Source organism: Littorina saxatilis, linkage group LG2 (genome assembly GCF_037325665.1).
Source record: "Littorina saxatilis isolate snail1 linkage group LG2, US_GU_Lsax_2.0, whole genome shotgun sequence".
In the NCBI taxonomy this organism is placed as follows: domain Eukaryota; kingdom Metazoa; phylum Mollusca; class Gastropoda; order Littorinimorpha; family Littorinidae; genus Littorina; species Littorina saxatilis.
In genome coordinates this window covers 103,403,386-103,429,256 of record NC_090246.1, presented here as the reverse complement: position 1 = coordinate 103,429,256, position 25,871 = coordinate 103,403,386, and the positions used below count along the sequence as shown (strand labels likewise).

Sequence of the window (25,871 nt, the reverse complement as noted above, 5' to 3'; positions counted from 1 at the left end):
TACAGGTCCTCATTTTTACATTTTTGACCGGAAGTATGTGAGATCCCATAGCAACGTCCGCCATCTTGGAAGCTAAGCTGTTTCCGTCTGCTACTGATGAGAGGCGAATTTAAGTAAACGGGTTGACTTTTGATCGACAGATCAAACAAATCTTTGAGGTATGACAAAAATGAAAGCATTTCAACACATATGTTTTTCTTTTTTTACCACTTTCTTGTTCATTGTATGTAAGTTAGGCCCGTAAAAGTTATCAACGATAATAATATTCGGATATTGCATGCTGCCATTCTGGTGAATTTTTCAGGTAGGGTAGTGTCAGCCCCACACACAAACTACCAAGATGAGTCGTCTCTACGATACCGTGGAACCCTCCGTCATTGACGAGGAGATGCTAATGCGAGCTGTGGAGGAACAGGGCCCCAAAGAAGAGGCAGGCAAACTCGCAAAGATAGAAGGCATAGATTTTGGAGATGTCAGGCATTTGCGGTTGGACTTCAAAAGTGAGATTCGAACTTTTTTTCTTTTCAATGATTATTGATTAAGTTGACACAGTCAAATCAACTTCATATTGGATTTCATTATGCCAGTTTAGTTAGTTAGTTTTAGTTTGTTGGTATGTGTGTGTGTGTGTGTGTGTGTGTGTGTGTGTGTGTGTGTGTGTGTGTGTGTGTGTGTGTGTGTGTGTGTGTGTGTGTGTGTGTGAAAGAGAGTGCAGGAAAAAGAGAATGTGTGCACTGTTTTAAATTCAAGCAAATTCAAATGATTCAACACAGGATTAGTGGAACGATAAATTGTTGACAAAACAAAATGTTACAATTTTTTCAACAATTAGATGTTCGAATAACCTACAATTCTTGTTTATTGATTCTGAATTTTCAAACGTTAGCAGTCTATATGTTTGTTTGGATTTCAACACAGAAGACGTCTGGAAAGTAACACACTTTTTCCCCCACAGATATTCTCAAGATTGATGGCCTCTGGGAGTTTGTCAACCTGACAAAACTACAGCTTGACAACAACATCATTGAGAAAATAGAAGGCATTGATATGCTGGTCAACATTGTGTGGTTAGGTATGTTAACCAGCCTATTATTGTATGTATGTTACTATAGTATGTTGATGCAAATTAATGCATAAAAATTCATAGTCGATGCTTTTCTGGGATGAACAACTGAGTGTTTAAGGTGTGGTCAATAAATGCATAATAATTGCTATTGATACTCACTAACATCATAACATGCATGATTTAGGACAGTAAAAAAATGTTTGAAGCTGAATACTATTTAAATTTCTTTCCTAACGTACTACCAACACTGGCAACAGTCTTAATGCAAGTAGTTAAGTGGAAATATATAAATATATGTAAAAATATGTTCTCATGTGGAAAACCTGAGGATCATTTCCCCTTTATAAGTATATTAATTCCTTTTTAGCTCCTTGGCAATCAACTTTGCCTCCTCCTGTCTTTTTTAAGTTCAGTAGAACATAAGGTTTGACATGACTAAAAACGTTTGACATGACTAAAAACGTTTGTCAAAACAAAAAGAAAACACAACAGCAACCAGTTTCTGTCCATTCTTCACATTGTTGTCAGACAGTGGCTGTCCATTCTTCACATTGTTGTCAGACAGTGGCTGTCCATTCTTCACATTGTTGTCAGACAGTGGCTGTCCATTCTTCACATTGTTGTCAGACAGTGGCTGTCCATTCTTCACATTGTTGTCAGACAGTGGCTGTCCATTCTTCACATTGTTGTCAGACAGTGGCTGTCCATTCTTCACATTGTTGTCAGACAGTGGCTGTCCATTCTTCACATTGTTGTCAGACAGTGGTTGTCCATTCTTCACATTGTTGTCAGACAGTGGCTGTCCATTCTTGTTGTCAGACAGTGGCTGTCCATTCTTCACATTGTTGTCAGACAGTGGCTGTCCATTCTTCACATTGTTGTCAGACAGTGGCTGTCCATTCTTCACATTGTTGTCAGACAGTGGCTGTCCATTCTTGTTGTCAGACAGTGGCTGTCCATTCTTCACATTGTTGTCAGACAGTGGCTGTCCATTCTTGTTCAAATTGTTGTCAGACAGTGGCTGTCCATTCTTGTTCAAATTGTTGTCAGACAGTGGCTGACCTAATGAACTTAATCAGGATGACAAGGATAAGTGAGGAATCATGATGTCAAGTTTTGTTTCAGATTTGTCCTTCAATAACATTGAGGTGATTGAGGGCCTTGATGCACTGACCAAACTCGAGGACCTGACCTTGTACAACAACCGCATCAGTCGCATCGAGAACATGGACACACTGATGGCCCTCCAGGTCTTTTCTATCGGCAACAATGACCTCAAAGAACTGGAAACTGTAATCTGAACTTTTAAAGTCAAATACAGTATGTGTGTTTGTGTGCAAGTGTGTGTGGCTATGCATGCGGTAGTGTGTGGCTATGCATGCGGTTGTGTGTGGCTATGCATGCGGTTGTGTGTGGCTATGCATGCGGTTGTGTGTGGCTATGCATGCAGTTGTGTGTGGCTATGCATGTGGTTGTGTGTGGCTATGCATGCGGTTGTGTGTGGCTATGCATGCGGTTGTGTGTGGCTATGCATGCAGTTGTGTGTGGCTATGCATGCGGTTGTGTGTGGCTATGCATGCGGTTGTGTGTGGCTATGCATGCGGTTGTGTGTGGCTATGCATGCGGTTGTGTGTGGCTATGCATGCGGTTGTGTGTGGCTATGCATGCGGTTGTGTGTGGCTATGCATGCGGTTGTGTGTGGCTATGCATGCGGTTGTGTGTGGCTATGCATGCGGTTGTGTGTGGCTATGCATGCGGTTGTGTGTGGCTATGCATGCGGTTGGTCAGTGTTTTGACGTCCCTGCAATGGCTATCAGGACTGGTGTCTATGCATACGTGCATACTTTGTGTGTGTGTGTGTGTGTGTGTGTGTGTGTGTGTGTGTGTGTGTGTGTGTGTGTGTGTTCATGTGGGCATTTGTAAATGTGGAGGTACATGTAGGTTATTCTGCTTGTTAAGTACTAAAGTGAGTTTTACTTTTTAGTGTACTGAGGAAGCTGGGTTTTACAACTCTGTGGAAGCTAAAGACTGGGCATGGTAAATGTGGAGGTACATGTAGGTTATTCTGCTTGTTAAGTACTAAAGTGAGTTTTACTTTTTAGTGTACTGAGGAAGCTGGGTTTTACAACTCTGTGGAAGCTAAAGACTGGGCATGGTAAATGTGGAGGTACATGTAGGTTATTCTGCTTGTTAAGTACTAAAGTGAGTTTTACTTTTTAGTGTACTGAGGAAGCTGAGTTTTACAAATCTGTGGAAGCTGAAGACTGGGCATGGTAAATGTGGAGGTACATGTAGGTTATTCTGCTTGTTAAGTACTAAAGTGAGTTTTACTTTTTAGTGTACTGAGGAAGCTGAGTTTTACAAATCTGTGGAAGCTGAAGACTGGGTATGGTAAACGCATCCCTCCTGTGCATGTTCATCATCTTCAAAATGTACTACCTACACCTACAGGGTTGTTTCTAGAGAAGTATGGTGCAAACACATTTTAACGTCATGCTCATTTTAATGTCCTGTACCAGAAATTGAGCTTCAGTCAACAAAATGATCATTTCTTTGTTGGACTTGCTGCAGATATCATACCTCAGAAGGTTCAGGAAGCTAAAGACCCTGAATCTGAGCAACAACCCTTTCTGTGAACTGGATAACTACAAACAGTATGTGGCAGCATTCCTACCCGACCTAGAGTTCCTGGACTACAGACTTCTAGATGACCAGACAGTAAGTGTTGGCTACTTATGTACAAAACTGATGAGCGGTGTTGCCAAGAGACCAGCATTGCTGAGCTAGAAATACTGTGAGCTATGGGATTGCATTTTAGCATACAAATTGATTAATGAGTATGTTTATTAAAATTCTCAAAGTTCTAATTAAAATAAAATATTGATAATGTAATAGATCCAAAAGTGATTACATTTTATTCCTTTTCATTTACTGAATCCTAAAACATATAGATTTGTTTTGTTTATTCTGAAAATGTGCTCACAATTACAAAAAACATAGGTTAATTAGGTACTACGTTCTTATGCTTCGCTGAGAGGAGCGTGACTTGTCTTCACGTATGGCTAGCCAAGTCTTACTACATTTACTGCATGTAGTCTTGGTGATGACTGGTTTTTAGTGTTGATCTTTTAGTTTCAGGCCAACAGATTGATTCAATGTTTTTATATCGCTTCACACGACTTGTTATATTGTACACAGCCTTTATATCGCTTCACACGACTTGTTATATTGTACACAGCCTTTATATCGCTTCACACGACTTGTTATATTGTACACAGCCTTTATATCGCTTCACTCGACTTGTTATATTTGCATGTACACAGCCTGCAGGTAAAATTTTAGTGATTGTCTTAAACACACATCAATATTTTTGTTTGTTTGTGAGTTATTGGTTGGGTGTTTTTCTTTAGCAATGTAAAGCCGAGCGGTGGTAGCTTCACGGGAATATTAACTGTCTGTGTCTAAGATGTTACCGTGCATGCGGTTTTAAAAGACATTTGTCAGGATGGCATTCAAACCACACGCACCAGACGAACAGACGAACAAAATACAAAATCAACAAGAGTATTATAGGATTTCAAATTGTATTCAGACCAAAACAATCAAAACAAACATACGTGAGTTCTTCCATAGAAAGTATATCTATAAAGAATCTAGGTTGGCTCTAAACACAGTCTCTTCTTCTATACTAACAAATAAAATCTAAATCCTTAAACTGCTGAAAAATCGGGCATGACCCGTAGGTACCCTGGCGACTAAACTGACTCTTTGAAAACAAAACCTAAGTCCTAATCTGGATAAAAAATCGGGCAGGGGTTCGGGGCCTTGACAAAATCGAGTGACGCCACTCGATCACTGCTTGTTGGTAACCTTAGAGTAGCGCGCACTACCCTAATAAGCCTTGTGGTAACCGAGTAAACAGCGCGCACTGTTCACAATTGCTGGTTGGGACTGGAGCTACGATTTGAGGACGTGGTCAAGCACCAAGGCACAAAACCACACGCAACTCCTGAAAGACACTGTCGAGCAGATGGCATAGGGAGGTCTGCACCTTTTGTCCAACTCAATGACAATGTATCTTTCGGTGAGAGGCACCGAGCAGATGGCATAGGTTCCCGCACCTTTTGTCCAACTCAATGTATCTTTCGGTGAGAGGCACCGAGCAGATGGCATAGGTTCCCGCACCTTTTGCCCAACTCAGTGTATCTCTCCCCAGTGGTAGTTTTGATGACCCTGACTCTTCTTCTTCTTTTTCTTCTGCGTTCGTGGGCTGAAACTCCCACGTACACTCGTGTTTTTTGCACGAGTGGAATTTTACGTGTATGACCGTTTTTTACCCCGCCATTTAGGCAGCCATACGCCGTTTTCGGAGGAAGCATGCTGGGTATTTTCGTGTTTCTATAACCCACCGAACTCTGACATGGATTACAGGATCTTTTTCGTGCGCACTTGGGGGTGTTCGGACACCGAGGAGAGTCTGCACACAAAGTTGACTCTGAGAAATAAATCTCTCGCCGAACGTGGGGACGAACTCACGCTGACAGCGGCCAACTGGATACAAATCCAGCGCGCTACCGACTGAGCTACATCCCCGCCCACCCTGACTCTAAAACAGGGGAGACGCATGCTTCAGGCACTTATTAGGCACCCTACTCTCTCACACGTCTCCCGACCTCATGAGGACAGCGGCTTTTATAACTCACGGGGCTTCCTTCCACGTCACCCTAGCAGGACCAATGAGAATCCCGCTCTGGCAGCGCGGGAGCAAAAGGGAGGAGAGGTGGAGGGCTCCGAGCCTGCTGCCAGCCTCCTTACAAACTGAAGTTAAATTCCTCAAATATACACAAAAGCTCTTCTATTAAGAAAATCCACATGAAAAATGATGTACAAACATATGTCCTTAAACGACAAACCTTACAACGTATCCGTAGATACCAAACACTTGTAGGTAGACAAAAACGCAGACGAACTGCAAAACTTCCATTTACACTCTGTCTCTCAAAGACTGAGCAATTATGTCACACACACCAGTACTTCTTCTTTCTCTTCAGTTCACAAAACGTACACAAGACGTTCATATCAAACGGCAAATCCATGCCCATAAAACTGACCCGCAAAAACAACTCGTGCTCCAAGCACCAACGGCCTTTGCCATAACAAAAATCGTCTGCACACACCAGTCTCAATCGTCTTTGTACATTCGTACTTAGCCATATATATGATTAACATATAGCGCCTACATTCTTCTGAATAAATGAATACATGTATTGAATATACGAATGAAAGGGATACCGAGAAAAAGAATGGCAAGATAAAATAGAGAGAGAGGGAGAGAGAGAGAGAGAGAGAGAGAGTATGCGTTTGTGAGTATAGCAGCAAGAAACGTCAAGCCTGGCAATAAACAAACTAAAGAAGGGGGTGGAAAGAGAGGGTAAAAAGAACACGCCCCTCTTCACCAAACCTTCATAAAAACTGACTGTAAAACTTAACAAAGATGATCCTAAAACAAAAAGGGATGTTATTTGTTGTATCAAAAACGATGTAATTAAAACATCACAAGAAAAGGTAGGGCAAAGAAGATCCTAAAATCTCCAAGTCGAATCATTTCCTACAGCTACAGGGGGTGGGGGGGGGGGGGTAAAGTCCAGTTGCGGGAGGGGAGGGGAGGACTAGAACAAAGGCCCCTCTGTGGTCAGCTCGGCTTCCCAGGGCCAGCCAAGCTCGCCTCACCTACACATGTGAAAGTAATTAACTCGTTCGGTACCAAAGTTTTGCTAAGAGAAAGAGGAAAAACCCAATTCTGGTGCACACAAGTTGTCGGGTTAAAGTGACCTATTTATGCACTGGCGATTTGTACTGAATGCCCTTTTGTACTATTACAAGACTCTTATAGGGAAAATGACGGATATCAAACCAAACGTATGTGTACTGCACTTTTCTCCACAGCAGCAAAGGCGTGACAGGGCTGGTGAAAAGTCTTGATGTAAATTTTAAGAAAAATATATGGTACAATTTCCAAAGCTACTGTATGGACAATGCAAGCCACCCAACATATTTTCATATGGATAAAATAAAAACCATTGATCAAATGAGCTTCTAAGATGTTGAGTGAAGTTTCTGTGAGCTGACTTGATACTACAGGTATTAAGGTACATGCTTAAGCACTTATTTGTATTAGAGGTACCTTGGGTGATCGAACACCCTTTGGGCCATCCAACAGAGTCCCTGTATTACATGCAGATGTCCTCTAAGGCATATTTTGGTAAAGTTAATAGCAAAGGGACAAATGAAGGTGTACTCTCATGGAAGGTGTCCTTTCATCAGAGGGGCCTAATATCACAGGTACCACTGTAATTGTGACAGATAATTATGGCTGTGTCCCTGTTTTTCAGAAAGCTGCCGCCTACGAAAGACATCAAACACAGGTGGAAGAGATGATGGACAATGAGAAGAAAGCGCAGACCAAAGAAGAAGAGAATGAGAGGAAAGCAAAGGAGTACGAAGTACACAAGGTCAGTCTGTACACAAGGTCAGTCTTTACACAAGGTCAGTCTTTACACAAGGTCAGTCTTTACACAAGGTCAGTCTTTACACAAGGTCAGTCTTCAAAATGTCAACTTATTGTTTCGTGATGCTACACCAAGAGTGTGGAAATCAGTCATAATGGTTGGAACATCTTATGTACGTAAACATTAAGCTTATCAATAACTGGATGGGGGGGGGGGGGGGGGGGGTAGAGATAGGCTGAGAAAGAGGATTGGGGATGGGGGACAGGGCCGAGTGTACAAGAGAAAGGGATTGTACATTGCTTTTCGCAGTCTTCAGGGTGTTCTTGATATAGGCAGTAAGCCGCAGCACAGATACAAGCCTGCAGTGTTTGCTTCGCAATATGCTTTCACTGCACTGTGTGCAGTGTTTTAGTGGTAACACTTTAAAGGAACGGCAACGGCATCTCATTTCACTTGGTCCCAGGATGACTTGCTCCTCGGTGCTCCACCTTTCACATAATTCGTCATGAATTTGCGCAAAAAGGAACACAAAGCTAGAGATCCGAACGGGATCCCAGTTTCTAACAAATATCATCAGTCTTTTGCTGCTGTCATGATGTTCAATTTTATGCGTCTTAGCCAGCCAGCCAGCCAGCCAGCCAAATCAGCATTGACTGTGGGAGACACACCTCTCCAGTGCTCCAAACACAACCTTTGCAGCAATATTCACTGCATGCAGCGTATAAGCTTTTCCCAAGAAGTTACTACACAGTAACAATATTTGACAACTAGAGGAATACCCGGCTTCGCCAGGCATGTGTGAACATTTTCATCCACCAGTTTGTGCCCACTCAAAGGAAGGCAAGAACATACAGACAGACAAAAGCCGCCAGACCCCATTACAAACAGAACTCTACAATCCACAGGTGTTGCCTCCACACACACACACACACACACACAGAGAGAGACACAGAAGCCGTATATATATATCTATCTATATATATAAATATATAGAGATAGATGACTGTATTTTTCGATAAATAGATTCGACCTTTGCACTTTTACAGTGAGGACAACTTACGGGTACATGCAAGGAAAGCCCACAACTTCTAAGGCGAACAACTCTGCAGAGTCTGCTGTGAAGGGCGACGGTAGTCTCCCTGTCACACTCGACCCCCTTTGAATGAACTTTGTCCCCAAAGTTCCGAACCATGGACCCGCCAAGCTTAGGTTGGTGGAATGGGAACAGCACGAAAATGATTCAGTGGCCATAATGCCATTCCTGAACATATGTCGAGTCCCATCCCTGTCGACGACGTCAAATGTAACCGAGTGCCGAAACACCACAATCACCTTTGAAGGCGAAGTCCTCTCAAACGGGATTGAGAATTTTAGAGCTTATTTCTAAGCCCTATATTAACTGTTATGGCTTTTCAGAGGCCAGAACATACAGACAGACAAAAGCCGCCAGACCCCATCACAAACAGAACTCTACAATCCACAGGTGTTGCCTGCACACACACACACACACACACACACACACACACACACACACACACAGAGAAGCCGTATATATCTATATATATATACGACTAGTGTCTGTGTGTCTGTGCGCAATGCACGGCCAAAGTTATCGATGGATCTGCTTCAAATTTGGTGGGCTTATTCAGAGAGACCCCGGACACAACCTCATCGATGAGATATTTCAACACGTGCTCTCAGCGCTGAACCGATTTTGTTTTTTTTGCTGAACCAATTTTGTTTTTTTTGTCTGGATCCACTACCAGTAACTCTTCCTTATCTTCTCCAGTGTTTTCAGCCACGATTATTTCCCTTCGTCTGTGCGGTGCCGGCATAGCCGGGTATTCGGATCGACTTCTTCCCGGCGCAGCCGTACCCGGCGAAGCGGGTATTCATCTAGTATATATATGTATATCTATATCTATAAATATATAGAGATAGATGACAGTGTATTTTTCGCGTGGCTATAAATTGATTCGACCTTTGCACTTTTACAGTGAGGACAACTTACAGGTGCAAGGAAATTGTTCTGGACAGTGCAGTGACATTCTAAAAATAGTAACGTAGTAACAGGAATATAGATTGACGCCACATGAAGGAAGGGAGATAAACGCAAAACACTGGAGAAGATAAGGAAGAGTTAGTCAGGGAATGGATCTGGGAAGATGAACAGAAAAACCAAAATCGGTTCAGCGCTGCGCGCTGAGAGCACGTATTGAAAATTCTCATCGACCAGGTTGTGTCCGGGGTCTACCTGAATATGGCCACCAAATTTGAAGCAGATCCATCGAGAACTTTGGCTTGGCATAGCGAACACACACACACACACACACACAAACACACACACACACACACACACAGACAGACAGACAGACACAGGTCGTATATATATATAGATGAAGAGAAACAGTAACTGTGTCAACTGACAGCTGACTTTGATGCCTTCTCCAACACTCACACTGCTCAAGTAAACTGTGACAAATTTATCACATTTAAGAAACAAATTCACATCCAAGGAACCTCTAAGATAGACATTAAAATGCTTGACTGGTCCTACCAACATGCATTTTTATATTTAGTCAAGTTTTGACTAAATATTTTAACATCGAGGGGGAATCGAAACGAGGGTCGTGGTGTATGTGCGTGCGTGTGTGCGTGCGTGCGTGTGTGTGTGTGTGTGTGTGTAGAGCGATTCAGACTAAACTACTGGACCGATCTTTATGAAATTTGACATGAGAGTTCCTGGGTATGAAATCCCCATACGTTTTTTTCATTTTTTTGATAAATGTCTTTGATGACGTCATATCCGGCTTTTCGTGAAAGTTGAGGCGGCACTGTCACGCCCTCATTTTTCAACCAAATTGGTTCAAATTTTGGTCAAGTAATCTTCGACGAAGCCCGGGGTTCGGTATTGCATTTCAGCTTGGTGGCTTAAAAATTAATTAATGACTTTGGTCATTAAAAATCGGAAAATTGTAAAAAAAAATAAAAATTTATAAAACGATCCAAATTTACGTTTATCTTATTCTCCATCATTTGCTGATTCCAAAAACATATAAATATGTTATATAATCGGATTAAAAACAAGCTCTGAAAATTAAATATATAAAAATTATTATCAAAATTAAATTGTCCAAATCAATTTAAAAACACTTTCATCTTATTCCTTGTCGGTTCCTGATTCCAAAAACATATAGATATGATATGTTTGGATTAAAAACACGCTCAGAAAGTTAAAACAAAGAGAGGTACAGAAAAGCGTGCTATCCTTCTTAGCGCAACTACTACCCCGCTTTTCTTGTCAATTTCACTGCCTTTGCCATGAGCGGTGGCCTGACGATGCTACGAGTAAAATGGCATTGCGTTCAGTTTCATTCTGTGAGTTCGACAGCTACTTGACTAAATATTGTATTTTCGCCTTACGCGACTTGTTGTTGTTATGTGTTTATTAATTCTTTTGAAAGGACAATTGCAATGTTATCATCTATTTTTGAACTTGGATGTTTCAGAAAGCCTATGTGGAACTGTTGAACGGGCCCGAGCTGTTCGACAGCATGTACTCCGAAGATCCAGAGGGCCTGAAGCTAAAACAAATGCCTGGTGTCGATGAGATTCTTGTTGTATATCCTTTTTCTTCAAACATATTCTGTTTACCGATGAAATGTTGGCAATGAATGTTCCAAATGTAATAGTTTCTGAGCTCATACAGTACTTTATTCCACTTTAATTAACATGAGCATTTCTGCTAATGGATTTTTCCGGAAATGACTGTCAGGTTTTTAAGCGGTGAGGCAGAGTAAGAGCCCCTTTTACAGACCCAAGCTTTTCAAAGCAAGGCGAAGCAACTAGCAGGCTACTGGCAGGTTTTAACCTGCAATTGTGATGAACAAATGATATAACTCTGATGTGTATATTATGCAGTGTGGTCCTGATATGATACCCTTTTCTTTCGAAATTATGCACATTAGAGACACGCTTTGCCGCTGTTTGCTTGTCGATCACTGGCTGTGATTGCTAAGCACGTGTGTTTTCCTAAACTCACGTGACCTTTATCTGTCACCAAAAAAATATGTGCAGAAATGATTCAGGTTAAACAGACCCTGATGGGGTTGGGTGCCAGAAGATTTGTTCCGGATTTGTTTAAGGGCAGTTTCCCTTAACTCCTGTGCACATTCGGTGAGAAGTTCAGCGCCATCTGCCAGCAAATCTTTGAGTACGGCCTGCAGGAGCACACAAGGCGAGAGGGTGAGGTGAACCAGTTCTGGGAGAGTGTGGAAGAGGCCAAGACAGAGAACAAAGACATGGGAATGAAGGCAGTGGACGAGTTCCTGCTGGAAAAGAAGCGGGTGAGTTGATACTTGACCCAGTCAAAATCACATTCTGAGTTAGAAATCAGTCCAAGGAGAATAACGTGTGATAGGGTGCAAATGAAAGGCTTGATACTAAATTTGACATTCAGATATTAACTAAAAAAGAAAGCTCATCAACTGTTCACTTTTATAAGTCTTGTGTTGGTTTCTGCATAAAGTACACGTGTCTAAAGCCTGATATGAATTGGGTGAAGTCTATGGCATTGAATTTTCTGCATAAAGTACACGTGTCTAAAGCCTGATATGAATTGGGTGAAGTCTATGGCATTGAATTTTCTGCATAAAGTACATGTGTCTAAAGCCTGATATGAATTGGGTGAAGTCTATGGCATTGAATTTTCTGTAAAAGGACTTTGCAAGGTGTGAAGTCAACTTAACCGGCTCAATTAAGGAATGCATTTACATCAATTAAGGAATGCATTTACATCAATTAAGGAATGCATTTACATCAATTAAGGAATGCATTTACACTAATCAATGATAACAGATTTAGGAATGAAGCTGTATCCTGGCAGGCTGATCAGTGCTGAGTTTGAACAAATGTGCCAAATGGGTAAAGGCGTTTGCTTGTGCGTGCACTAAATGAAATAGACGCCACTGTCAATGTTTTGGGTATGTGTTTGTCACTTTGAAATCCAACAGCCAAAGACTGTCAATTTAAACAGAGCGTCTTTTTTATTTTTTTATTTATTTAAAAGAAAGAAAAATTACCCTTGTGGAACAGCATTTATTATAATTGATTGTATGTTGTATTGAATATGTTTGTATCCGTCATATCCACTCTATTATCATCTGACTTCTATGCATCGCATGACAAATTGTAAAATTGCCTGAATAAAACATCTTTGAAGAAAGAAAAAATAAATAAATAAACATAGCGTCTTTTAATTAAAATCCACTCGTGTGTTTCAGCTGTTCGCAGAACTGACCCATGTATCAGACCCTAAGCTGCTGGAGCAGAAGGTGAACGAGTACAACGCACATGTGACAGAACTGTGGGACACACTGATGGGCCTGGAAGTGCAGCTTGTGGATCAGCTGGAGGTAAGGTCAAGGTCAAGGCACACACAACACTTACTTCAGGCTTCCTGCGCTATCATTTCAAGACTGACAGTAGTTTTTCCACACTTTTCAAGGAGAACTTTCCAAAGCGCCTCCAGCAAATTCAAAACTCAACACATTTTTTTTCTTCACACAGTTAACATATTCGTTACTTAGGATTTCTTTTTTAAGGAGTTTTTAAGGAGGTGGAAGGGGCGGGGATGTAGCTCAGTCGGTAGCGCGCTGGATTTGTATCCAGTTGGCCGCTGTCAGCGTGAGTTCGTCTCCACGTTCGGCGAGAGATTTATTTCTCAGAGTCAACTTTGTGTGCAGACTCTCCTCGGTGTCCGAACACCCCCGTGTGTACACGCAAGCACAAGACCAAGTGCGCACGAAAAAGATCCTGTAATCCATGTCAGAGTTCGGTGGGTTATAGAAACACGAAAATACCCAGCATGCTTCCTCCGAAAACGGCGTATGGCTGCCTAAATGGCGGGGGAAAAAACGGTCATACACGTAAAATTCCACTCGTGCAAAAAACACGAGTGTACATGGGAGTTTCAGCCCACGAACGCAGAAGAAGAAGGAGGTGGAAGCCGCAGGGTTATTTTTACTTACATTCAAGGAAATACAGGAGCTTTGAAAATGACTCAGAATTTAAGGAGATTTAACGAGCATAAGATCCCTGTATTCACAATACAAATTGTATTCTGGGTCCTTTGGAGGTTTGTTTGTTTATTTGTTGCTTAACGTCCAGCCGACTACGCAGAGCCATATCAGGACGAGGAAGGGGGGGATGAAGGGGGCCACTTGTCAAGCGATTCCTGTTTACAAATGCACTAACCCATTACTTGTGTCCCAGCAGGCTTTAGTAAAACTAAATTAATACCTACAGGAAGATTACCAGTTTCCAGTATGTTAAAATAGGCTTAACCTATCTACTGCTGGACTTACATCAGAACACTAACAGATTAAACTATACATGAATCGCGAGACAAGCGGCAAGAGAAGAGATTTTTGGAAAAAATACAGGTGAATGAGCAAGAAGGCAGAAAAAAGAAAAGAATTCATGAAGAAAAAGAGAGCATGACAGGAAAGAGGAACCAAAAATCTACCTAACAGCAAATTAGAAAGCTCCTGCGGTTCCAAAAACAGGAGGGGCCTTTAATTTCATAACCGCAGTGCCCCACTGCGGGACCTTTGGAGGTACGAACAAGGTAAAAATATCTCAACAGCAAAAGGCTGATTACATGTGTTTACACATTTTCTGAATTTTCAGCAACTTTCTTGCTACTTATTTGTTGCAGGAGGTGCTCCAAAACTTTGACCGCAACATGCAAGACTTGGTTTCAACCTTCATTGAATATCTGCAAGGCTTCCTTGCACAGGCTCGTGATGTAGAAAACCTTCACAATGAAAAGATGATGGAGATCGCACAAATCACACTTGACAAGGTGGCAAAGAATGAGTTTGATGAGGAAATCTCTGAAGAGCTTAGAATGGTGAGTTGAAGTCAAAGAAAACAAGTAGACGTTCAGTAAAGGCAAAAGAGCCTTTAAACTAACAAATTCTGAAGTTAAGAATAAGTTCAACCTTTTTCAAAGTTTGCAAGAATGCATTGTACAAAGTAGAAAATAAGATTCAAGTCCTTTTTGTACTTTCTTTATATGTACCAACCTATCTGTTGGTAACTTAATTGTTTTTATCTGGAGACCTTGTTTTCTAAATACCAACCTATCAGTTGATAATTTAGTTTTTTTTATCTTGTGACCTTGTTTTCTAAATACCAACCTACCCCCCGCGGGTTAGGGGGAAGAATTTACCCGATGCTCCCCAGCATGTCGTAAGAGGCGACTAACGGATTCTGTTTCTCCTTTTACCCTTGTTAAGTGTTTCTTGTATAGAATATAGTCAATGTTTGTAAAGATTTTAGTCAAGCAGTATGTAAGAAATGTTAAGTCCTTTGTACTGGAAACTTGCATTCTCCCAGTAAGGTCATATATTGTACTACGTTGCAAGCCCCTGGAGAAATTTTTTTATTAGTGCTTTTGTGAACAAGAAACAATTAACAAGTGGCTCTATCCCATCTCCCCCTTTCCCCGTCGCGATATAACATTGAACGGTTGAAAACAACGTTAAACACCAAATAAAGAAAGAAAGAAAGAAAATACCAACTTATCAGTTGATCTTAAGTTGTTTTTATCTTGAGACCTTGTTTTCTAAATACCAACCTATCAGTTGATAATTTAGTTGTTTTTATCTTGAGACCTTGTTTTCTAAATACCAACCTATCAGTTGATAATTAAGTTGTTTTTATCTTGAGACCTTGTTTTCTAAATACCAACCTATCAGTTGATAATTAAGTTGTTTTTATCTTGATACCTTGTTTTCTAAATACCAACCTATCAGTTGATAATTTAGTTGTTTTTATCTTGAGACCTTGTTTTCTAAATACCAACCTATCAGTTGATAATTAAGTTGTTTTTATCTTGATACCTTGTTTTCTAAATACCAACCTATCAGTTGATAATTTAGTTGTTTTTATCTTGATACCTTGTTTTCTAAATACCAACCTATGAGTTGATAATTAAGTTGTTTTTATCTTGATACCTTGTTTTCTAAATACCAACCTATCAGTTGATAATTAAGTTGTTTTTATCTTGATACCTTGTTTTCTAAATACCAACCTATCAGTTGATAATTAAGTTGTTTTTATCTTGATACCTTGTTTTCTAAATACCAACCTATCAGTTGATAATTTAGTTGTTTTTATCTTGAGACCTTGTTTTCTAAATACCAACCTATCAGTTGATAGGTCTGGGTGGCCGAGTGGTAACGCACTTGCGCTCGGAATCGAGAGGTTGCGTGTTCGACCCTGGGTCGGGCCGCTATTTTCTCCCCCCTTTCCTAACCTAGATGGTGGGTTCAAGTGCTAGTCTTTCGGATGAGACGAAAAACCGAGGTCCCTTCGTGTACACTATATTGGGGTGTGCACGTTAAAGATCCCACGATTGACAAAAGGGTCTTTCCTGGCAAAATTGTATAGGCATAGATAAAAATGTCCATCAAATACCCGTGTGACTTGGAATAAAGGCCGCGAAAGGTGAACATTCGCCTAACAGGCTTGAGGTTTGCTGGTCGATGTGAATGCGTGATATATTGTGTAAAAAATTCCATCTCACACGGCATAAAAGCGCTTTGAACTTCGGATAAGGCGCTATATAAATAAAATAAAGAGAAAGAGAATAATTTAGTTGTTTTTATCTTGATACCTTGAAAGAAGACTATTTGGAGCACTCGAAAGGTGAGGGGAAAGTTGTAGACTAATTTTACTGGCGTAGCTTCAGACGTATTTTACAAACATGTGTCTATTTTCCTTTTCAGTTGTTCGTGGACAAAGACACAATCATGAACGCTGTTTCTACTTCCCACGATGCCCACCTGATGAAAATCGACAATAAAGAAGATGATATCGTCACACGCATTAACAACTGGTTGAAAAATATGATCGAAACCATTCACGAGGAACAGGAAATCAAGCGTAACCGATCAAGAGTGACAGAAATCAACCATCTCATTGACCATCTGCGGGAGGAGATCGACAACCTTGAAATGGTGACTGGCCCGAACTACTGAGCAAAGACAGCAGAAGCACAACAAAGACTGCCAAAGGAACATTTACAGCGGGTTCTTCTTTTGTGCATAGGAGATGTTTTGTGGTTATAATAACCCAATGGACACAATATGGATAACCCAATGGACACAATATAATAACCCAATGGACACAATATGGATAAGCAAAATGCTGTTGTGTTACAATTGTTCAATGTACCATTTCTCATTCTGTGTAGCTGTGGAAATAATGGTTTGCTGATGAGAGTAAAACGCAGAGTAGTGTTATGATTTTCCTTTCCATCCAAGTGCTTTGAACTGCTCAGGTCGTAAGTTGTGACTATTTCGATGCTCAAGAAAAACTGGAAATGAACGTTAGTAAATTGCAGGGGCAAACTAGAAACAACACCAACAACAGGAAAGACAACAACTAACCCTAACCCTAACCAACAACAGGAAAGACAACAACTAACCCTAATATGAAAGAAAATATCACACTAGATGATCCAAAGAAAACATTTAAAAACAATTTCAAGACTGATGTTCACTTTTATTTTCAGGCATCCTGAGGCAATCTATTGGGGGATTCTTGTGTACATAACATTCTTACATTCTTGTGAGTGGTAACAATCATCATTCACAACAATCAAATCATACTGTAAATACTTTTCTGTCATGGCATATTCTTATATGCTGAAAACAAAACTTGAATAAATGTATATTTTGAAATGTCGTCTGTGCTCATTGACAGTGCTCTACTCTACTAACAAATGTTTCAGGGGAAAGATTACCAGCAACTCCTGAATCTTTTCTTCAAACACAACAAAAACTGGTATCTTTCAGCATGCAAAAAGGTATTCTAGCATCATCTCATCAGCATTTAATTTTGTTTGTAGAAATGTTGAAAAATCAATGCTCGGACAAGGAACACTCATACAAATCTGCACCACCTGAATAACATAGAACACATCAACTTATTCATGCCTTACACATTCAGAAAATTCATATCACTTACACCTTGGTATTCCTTATATTGTTAGCCTTGCTTACACTGAATTCAACTTTTGTGCACTACTTTTATTTCAAAAGAACACACAGCCTTAAAAAAACTAAAAATGCCAAAGCCTAAAGAGGCTCAAACAAAGTTCTCACTAGTTTGATAAATACGCTGTACAAAGTATCACACGTTAAAAAGCACCTCAATATCAGAGTCACTGAATGGCTAAGGAACTCAATATCAGAGTCACTGAATCTTTCTTTATTTGGTGTTTAACGTCGTTTTCAACCATTCAAGGTTATAAGAGTCACTGAATGGCTAAGGAAGCTTTTTGTCGCACTGTCGTGTTCTCGCTGCACCAATGTACAAAAAGAGTGGAAGCTGCCAGTCTTGACTGAAGTTGGTATTTTTCTAAGTCATGGTGCCACTCCACATTGCCCCATCTCCTGGACTGAAATATGAATTCATTATATTAAAACAACAAGAGAACACAAAAGTAACCAGGTTTGGTACATTCTTAATCAATATTTCTACAGCTTGTTGCTGCCTTCATGGATATGACGTCACATTTCCGCGTGCTCTCTCTCTCTCTCTCTCTCTCTCTCTCTCTCTCTGATTGGTTGTTAGAAAAGGCGTCGGCTTAAACCTCTATCCTTGAAAAATAAAGTTCCATCATCTCTCTTTCTCTCTCTCGGTACAACCTCCCTCCCTCTCTCTTTCTTTTTTTTCATTATATTGAGTAACAAGTCGATTAAAACTTTCGCATTCCCTCTCTCTCTCTCTCTCAAGGATTGGTTGTAAGAAAAGGCGTAGCCTTAAACCTCTATCCTTGAAAAATAAAGTTCCATCATCTCTCTCTCTCTCTCTTTCTCTCTCGGTACAACCTCCTTCCCTCTCTTTCTTTTTACATTTAGTCAAGTTTTGATTAAATGTTTTAACATAGAGGGGGGAATCGAGACGAGGGTCGTGGTGTGTCTGTAGCTGTGCGTGTGTGTGTGTAGAGCGATTCAGACGAAACTACTCGACCGATCTTTATGAAATTTTACATGAGAGTTCCTGGGTATGATATCCCCAGACGTGTTTTTTTCATTTTTTCGATAAATGTCTTTGATGACGTCATATCCGGCTTTTTGTAAAAGTTGAGGCGGCACTGTCACACCCTCATTTTTCAATCAAATTGATTGAAATTTTGGCCAAGCAATCTTCGACGAAGGCCGGACTTTGATATTGCATTTCAGCATGGAGGCTTAAAAATTAATTATGACTTTGGTCATTAAAAATCTGAAAATTGTAAATAAAATTATTTATTTATCAAACGATCCAAAATTACTTTTATTTTATTCTTCATCGTGTTCTGATTCCAAAAACATATAAATATGTTATATTCGGATTAAAAACAAGCTCTGAAAATTAAAAATATAAAAATTATGATTAAAATTAAATTTCCAAAATCGTTTTAAAAACAATTTCATCTTATTCCTTGTCGGTTCCTGATTCCAAAAACATATAGATATGATATGTTTGGATTAAAAACACGCTCAGAAAGTTAAAACGAAGAGAGGTACAGTAAAGCGTGCTATGCAGCACAGCGCAACCGCTACCGCGCTAAACAGGCTCGTCACTTTCACTGCCTTTTGCACTACCGGCGGACTACGGTCATTGTGAAAAAATGTAGTGCGTTCAATTTAATTCTGTGAGTTCCACAGCTTGACTAAATGTAGTAATTTCGCCTTACGCGACTTGTTTTCATTATATTAAGTAACAAGTTGATTAAAACTTTCGCATTCTCTTATTACACTTTGCTCATCATCTGCACCTAAGCTATGATCTTTCAGGAGTAAATGGAAAACCTACTCACTGTTGATACAAACAACACAGAACTTTTTTGTTTCTTACCAACCCTTTTCAGATTCCTTGTATTTCTAACACACACACACACACACACACACACACACACACACACACACACACACACACACACACACACATACACACACTCATGAAGAGCTATATAAGGTAAAACTCAAAGAAAGGAACCTGAAAGATCTGTTCCAATGCAGCCAACTCAAAAGCCTTCTCTACCGTGATGTGACGGTCCATAAGGGCCATGACCAGCAATAAGGACTTGATGGTATCAACTGCATAATGGTAACCTGAAAACAGCAGTGTCGAGGCTTTCAAGAACCAATAATCAAATAGGTATAACAAAGCAAAACAGAGTGCACATGTGCATATAGAAACATTATGAGGATATGCTCTTCTACTCTTGATAGAAACATTATGAGGATATGCTCTTCTACTCTTGATAGAAACATTATGAGGATATGCTCTTCTACTCTTGATATAATTGATTGTTTTGAGGGTTGGCATGACTGGTAACCATCTAACTTTCCTTACTGATAAGCATCTAATCTTCTTATGTGTGTGTGTGTGTGTGTGTGTGTGTGTGTGTGTGTGTGTGTGTGTGTGTGTGTGTGTGCACAATATTGTATACTGCAAACACAAAAAAGGTAGACAGCATACTAGGGGCAGTTTCAAAATAGCATGCAACTTTCCCTATCATATACCTTTTTTATTACATTTAGTCAAGTTTTGACTAAATGTTTTAACATAGAGGGGGAATCGAGACGAGGGTCGTGGTGTATGTGTATGTGTGTGTGTGTGTGTGCGTGTGTGTGTTCTGTGCGTGTGTGTGTGTAGAGCGATTCAGAGTAAACTACTGGACCGATCTTTATGAAATTTTACATGAGAGTTCCTGGGTATGATACCCCCAGACGTTTTTTTCATTTTTTGGATAAATGTCTTTGATGACATCATATCAGGCTTTTTGTAAAAGTTGAGGCGGCACTGTCACACCTTCATTTTTCAATCAAATTGATTGAAATTTTGGCTAAGCAATCTTCGACGAAGGCCGGACTTTGGTATTGCATTTCAGCTTGGAGGCTTAAAAATTAATTAATGACTTTGGTCATTAAAAATCTGAAAATTGTAATTAAAATTATTTTTTTATAAAATTATGTTCATCTTATCTTTCATTATTTTCTGATTCCAAAAACATATAAATATGTTATATTCGGATTAAAAACAAGCTCTGAAAATTAAAAATATAAAAATTATGATTAAAATAAAATTTCCGAAATCGATTTAAAAACAATTTCATCTTATTCCTTGTCGGCTCCTGATTCAAAAAACCATATAGATATGATGTTTGAATTGAAAACACGCTCAGAAAGTTAAAACGAAAAGAGGTACAGAAAAGCGTGCTATGCAGCACAGCGCAACCACTACCGCGCTAAACAGGCTCGTTAATTTCACTGCCTTTTGCACAAGCGGCGGACTACGGTCATTGTGAAAAAATGCAGTGCATTCAGTTTTATTCTGTGAGTTCCACAGCTTGACTAAATGTAGTAATTTCGCCTTACGCGACTTGTTTCATTTAAAATGATCTGTTTTTAGCAGTGTTAAAAAGCATAAAATGTAAATCTATGGAGCCTCCAATTAAAAATATCAGCAAATCATATTACCAAGCAGTGCCCAGTCACTGTAAGCCATCAGGTGTCGTCGAATGATGTCTTTGGAGTCATTGGTGATGAGTGGCGGAGCAATGTCGTATGTTGATTCCACCGAGATCTGGTACCTAAGATTTCAAAACTTTGTACATGACACAGGCATTTTGTTACATAATATTCAACATCATTAAAAAATCCTCACCTGCATTTATTTTCTCGCAATAATGAAAAAGCCATTTTTTGGTAAAGAGCAAGAGCATTATATAGCAGTCATTGATAAAGTAATAAACATCAAATACAAAACACGAAAACTACACAAAAATGTCCACATGATGAATTTTGTATCATTAAATAAACCGTGATGTACCTGTCTCGTGCCCACTGCAGTATAGGTTCCCATTCTGCTGTCTGTAGTTCTTGTAGTTCATCTGGTTCTTCCATTCTGTAACTGGAAAAAATTAAAAATAACAGCAACTAAAACAGCTATTCCATTTTCGTCATCACCCCAACAAATTTTGACTGAAGCTACAAATCAGAACACAGACGCTACAAATCAGAACACAGAAGCTACAAATCAGAACACAGAAGCTACAAATCAGAACACAGAAGCTACAAATCAGAACACAGAAGCTACAAATCAGAACACAGAAGCTACAAATCATAACACAGAAGCTACAAATCATAACACAGAAGCTACAAATCAGAACACAGAAGCTACAAATCATAACACAGAAGCTACAAATCAGAACACAGAAGCTACAAATCAGAACACAGAAGCTACAAATCAGAACACAGAAGCTACAAATCAGAACACAGAAGCTACAAATCAGAACACAGAAGCTACAAATCAGAACACAGACGCCCACGGACAAATTGCGAATCTTCTTTGCAACCAAGGAAATATGTTGCAACGAGAAGCCTTTTTCTTCTTCTGTGTTCATTGGCTGAAATAGCCAAGTACACTGGTGTTTATTGGCTGAAATAGCCAAGTACACTGGTGTTTATTGGCTGAAATAGCCAAGTACACTGGTGTTTATTGGCTGAAATAGCCAAGTACACTGGTGTTTATTGGCTGAAATAGCCAAGTACACTGGTGTTTATTGCACGAGTGGGTTTTTACCCTGCCATACGCCCATTTTCTTTGGGGGATCATTTTCTTTGGGGGATCATATTCTTGATGATGTTTTTTTAATTTGTTCATTTTTGCTTCATTGACACGTAAAAAGTTTGTTAATGTGCTCCTGGGTCATAACCCTCTCTTCCGCTCAAAACACAGTAGCTGTAATTGGAAGATGCAACCAACCTTACTGTAAACTTACCAAATGGTGTCTGTTTCAAGGAAATGGACAATCTCTTCTGTGAGGTTTTCTCTTGTTTTTCGAAGGGGATTGTCAAGGGCTGTATTACTGAGGTTTGTCTGGAAAAAGATGTTTTGGGTGAAAACTAAAAATGTTCAAACCGTAAATTTAGTGTTCAATGCTGTCCAATTATAAGTCACCATACATATTTAAGCATATATATTCACAACACAGATCGTTTTTAGATTTCAAAACCAGACCATATTACCATTTTTCTCAAAAGTAAAAATGAGGCCTTTTTTTTTCATCAGCCACCATATTAACATTGAAAACTCAGCAGAAGCCAAAGCAGAGACAGTGAAAATTAGGAATAGGAAAGTCATACTTTCACACAACATTAATTCTCACCAAGTGCATTCCATGTCTCTCCACTAGCTTATCCTGACTGTTCCATTCTGTAGCCACTGCCAAGGCCAATGCTTCATTGGGAACACGAAACACATTGCCGCCTGGTGTACGTAACTTTCGCTTGTCCAAGTTGATTTCATACCAACCTGTAAAAATGTAAGTGAGAACTAGCATGATTCTATTTCAGGGAAGTCAAACATTAATACTTGTATTTACACGTCTTCAGATAGAAAATTGCTTTGGAAAACAAACAAACAAACAAGTGCATTATTTATATGTTCTCTGATCAGCAGGTTCTACTAATTAATAATGTCCCTTCTTTCTCCTTATATGTTATGACCCCTCTGTCAACATTCTAAGGCACCAATATGTTATGACCCCTCTGACAACATTATAAGGCAGCAATATGTTATGACCCCTCTGTCAACATTCTAAGACAGCAATATGTTATGACTCCTCTGTCAACATTTTAAGGCAGCAATATGTTATGACCCCTCTGTCAACATTCTAAGGCAGCAATATGTTATGACTCCTCTGTCAACATTCTAAGGCAGCAATATGTTATGACCCCTCTGTCAACATTCTAAGGCAGCAATATGTTATGACCCCTCTGTCAACATTCTAAGGCAGCAATATGTTATGACCCCTCTGTCAACATTCTAAGGCAGCAATATGTTATGACCCCTCTGTCAACATTCTAAGACAACAATATGTTATGACCCCTCTGTCAACATTCTTAGGCAGCAATATGTTATGACCCCTCTGTCAACATTCTAAGGCAGCAATATGTTATGATCCCGCTGTCAGCATTCTAAGGCAGCAATATGTTATGATCCCGCTGTCAACATTCTAAGGCAGCAATATGTTATGACCCCTCTGACAACATTCTAAGGCAGCAATATGTTTATGACCCCTCTGTCAACATTCTAAGGCAGCAATATGTTATGACCCCTCTGTCAACATTCTAAGGCAGCAATATGTTATGATCCCGCTGTCAACATTCTAAGGCAGCAATATGTTATGACCCCTCTGTCAACATTCTAAGGCAGCAATAATTATGTTATGACCCCTCTGTCAACATTCTAAGGCAGCAATATGTTATGACTCCTCTGTCAACATTCTAAGGCAGCAATATGTTATGACCCTGCTGTCAACATTTTATGACCCCTCTGTCAACATTCTAAGGCAGCAATATGTTATGATCCCGCTGTCAACATTCCAAGGCAGCAATATGTTATGACCCCTCTGTCAACATTCTAAGGCAGCAATAATTATGTTATGACCCCTCTGTCAACATTCTAAGGCAGCAATATGTTATGATCCCGCTGTCAACATTCTAAGGCAGCAATATGTTATGACCCCGCTGTCAACATTCTAAGGCAGCAATACGCTATGACCCCTCTGTCAACATTCTAAGGCAGCAATATATTATGACCCCGCTGTCATCATTCTAAGGCAGCAATATGTTATGACCCCGCTGTCAACATTCTAAGGCAGCAATATGTTATGACCCTCTGTCAACATTCTAAGGCAGCAATATGTTATGACCCCTCTTGTCAACATTCTAAGGCAGCAATATGTTATGACCCTTCTGTCAACATTCTAAGGCAGCAATATGTTATGACCCCTCTTGTCAACATTCTAAGGCAGCAATATGTTATGACCCTTCTGTCAACATTATAAGGCAGCAATATGTTATGGCCCCTCTGTCAACATTCTAAGGCAGCAATATGTTATGACCCCTTTGTCAACATTCTAAGGCAGCAATATGTTATGACCCCTCTGTCAACATTCTAAGGCAGCAATGTTATAACCCCTCTGTCAACATTTTAAGGCAGCAATATGTTATGACCCCTCTGTCAACATTGTAAGGCAGGAATATGTTATGACCCCTCTGTCAACATTCTAAGGCAGCAATATGTTATAACCCCTCTGTCAACATTCTAAGGCAGCAATATGTTATGACCCCTCTGTCAACATTCTAAGGCAGCAATATGTTATGACCCCTCTGTCAACATTCTAAGGCAGCAATATGTTATGACCCCTCTGTCAACATTCTCTGTCAACATTCTAAGGCAGCAATCGATCCAGGGACAAACCATTTTTATAAATCAAACTCACAGTATGTGTTTGGAATCCCAAATCATGGTGTGTCTCTAGAGGTAGTAGAAATCAGACCTAATAAATACATACATCATTACATGTGCAGTCAAACGACCAACCATGTAACTAGTGGAAGTTACAAAATTCTTCACTAAAGTTTAGTTACTGGTATTTGTTAATAAAAAAAACTTACACTTAGCATGTGTAGGAGTGAGAGGGTATATATCTATGTGTGAGTGTGTGTGTGTGCATGTGTGTGAGCCTGGGTTTTATTATACACTTTTTATTTTAATGTTTTATCCCAAACACCAAAATATCTTACCATCTGATGTTGCAATGGAGGCATTTCTGTAGAATTTCTTTATCTCTGTAGACAAAACATATTAATAATATTATTTCATAGTAGCAGATTTGAACCGACAAATCACAAGACATTTTCTGGGGGAAAAAAAAGTCTCCCCAGCAGCTCTCCCCGTCTTCTGTTGGACCACTTAAACCCACCACAAAAAGTTCAAAATTACCCCTTAGAAATAGCAGTATTTTTTACTGCTGGTGATAACTAAAGCGCCCTGCATAGTGCATAGTTTTTCAATTGTGGGAGCAGGAGAAAAACGATATCGTTACACCGGCGAGTGAGAAGCGTAACATCAACTGATCAATTCAAGTGATTGATCAACAAGCAAGGTGAACTGTGATGAGTGTGAAGTCGATAATTTTGAAGAAAGTATAGCTCTGTAGAATATTCCACAAATTTCAAACAAACCTCTGATGCTTGTATAGTAGGGCCTCGGACTTCCACATGACTGTGATGTAGTACATGTCGTGTTTAAAATCGTCTTTGGTACATTGCAAAACCTCAAAAACAATCTCAGCGAAGAACGAACCATGGGCGCCGCCATCTTGCAAACCTGAACTGTTACAGCAATGTTGATTGGCTGATTTGTCTGATGCGTTCAAT

At 39.8% G+C, this 25,871-nt stretch overlaps 2 protein-coding genes across 2 annotated transcripts; one reads left to right on the top strand and one right to left on the bottom strand.

The window, feature by feature from the left end:
* Positions 1-23: 23 nt before the first annotated feature.
* LOC138960407 (dynein regulatory complex subunit 3-like) lies at positions 24-17,331 on the top strand. The gene is made up of 11 exons (XM_070332318.1): positions 24-158; positions 305-500; positions 956-1,072; positions 2,192-2,358; positions 3,638-3,784; positions 7,459-7,578; positions 11,085-11,199; positions 11,749-11,921; positions 12,858-12,989; positions 14,294-14,488; positions 16,371-17,331. The coding sequence occupies exons 2-11, from the start codon at positions 341-343 to the stop codon at positions 16,620-16,622; spliced, it is 1,578 nt and encodes a 525-aa protein (XP_070188419.1). The 5' UTR covers positions 24-158; positions 305-340; the 3' UTR covers positions 16,623-17,331.
* On the bottom strand, positions 17,128-25,827 carry LOC138960408 (ATP synthase mitochondrial F1 complex assembly factor 2-like). Its single transcript, XM_070332319.1, has 8 exons — positions 25,677-25,827; positions 25,236-25,280; positions 22,811-22,956; positions 22,424-22,521; positions 21,472-21,552; positions 21,120-21,232; positions 19,633-19,748; positions 17,128-18,046 (listed from the first exon to the last, which is right to left on the bottom strand). The coding sequence occupies exons 1-8, from the start codon at positions 25,810-25,812 to the stop codon at positions 17,903-17,905; spliced, it is 879 nt and encodes a 292-aa protein (XP_070188420.1). The 5' UTR covers positions 25,813-25,827; the 3' UTR covers positions 17,128-17,902.
* Between the last annotated feature and the right edge of the window lie 44 nt (positions 25,828-25,871).

Bases quoted from the DNA above. Each gene is read 5' to 3' on its own strand.
- LOC138960407 (XM_070332318.1), top strand. From the start codon at position 341: ATGAGTCGTCTCTACGATACCGTGGAACCCTCCGTCATTGACGAGGAG. The intron at 1,073-2,191 runs GTATGTTAACCA...GTTTTGTTTCAG, and splicing joins GGTCAACATTGTGTGGTTAG to ATTTGTCCTTCAATAACATT. The intron at 12,990-14,293 runs GTAAGGTCAAGG...TATTTGTTGCAG, and splicing joins AGCTTGTGGATCAGCTGGAG to GAGGTGCTCCAAAACTTTGA.
- LOC138960408 (XM_070332319.1), bottom strand. From the start codon at position 25,812: ATGGCGGCGCCCATGGTTCGTTCTTCGCTGAGATTGTTTTTGAGGTTT. The intron at 25,281-25,676 runs GTTTGTTTGAAA...TTTTGTCTACAG, and splicing joins CTACTATACAAGCATCAGAG to AGATAAAGAAATTCTACAGA. The intron at 19,749-21,119 runs GTAATATGATTT...TGCTGTTTTCAG, and splicing joins CAGTGACTGGGCACTGCTTG to GTTACCATTATGCAGTTGAT.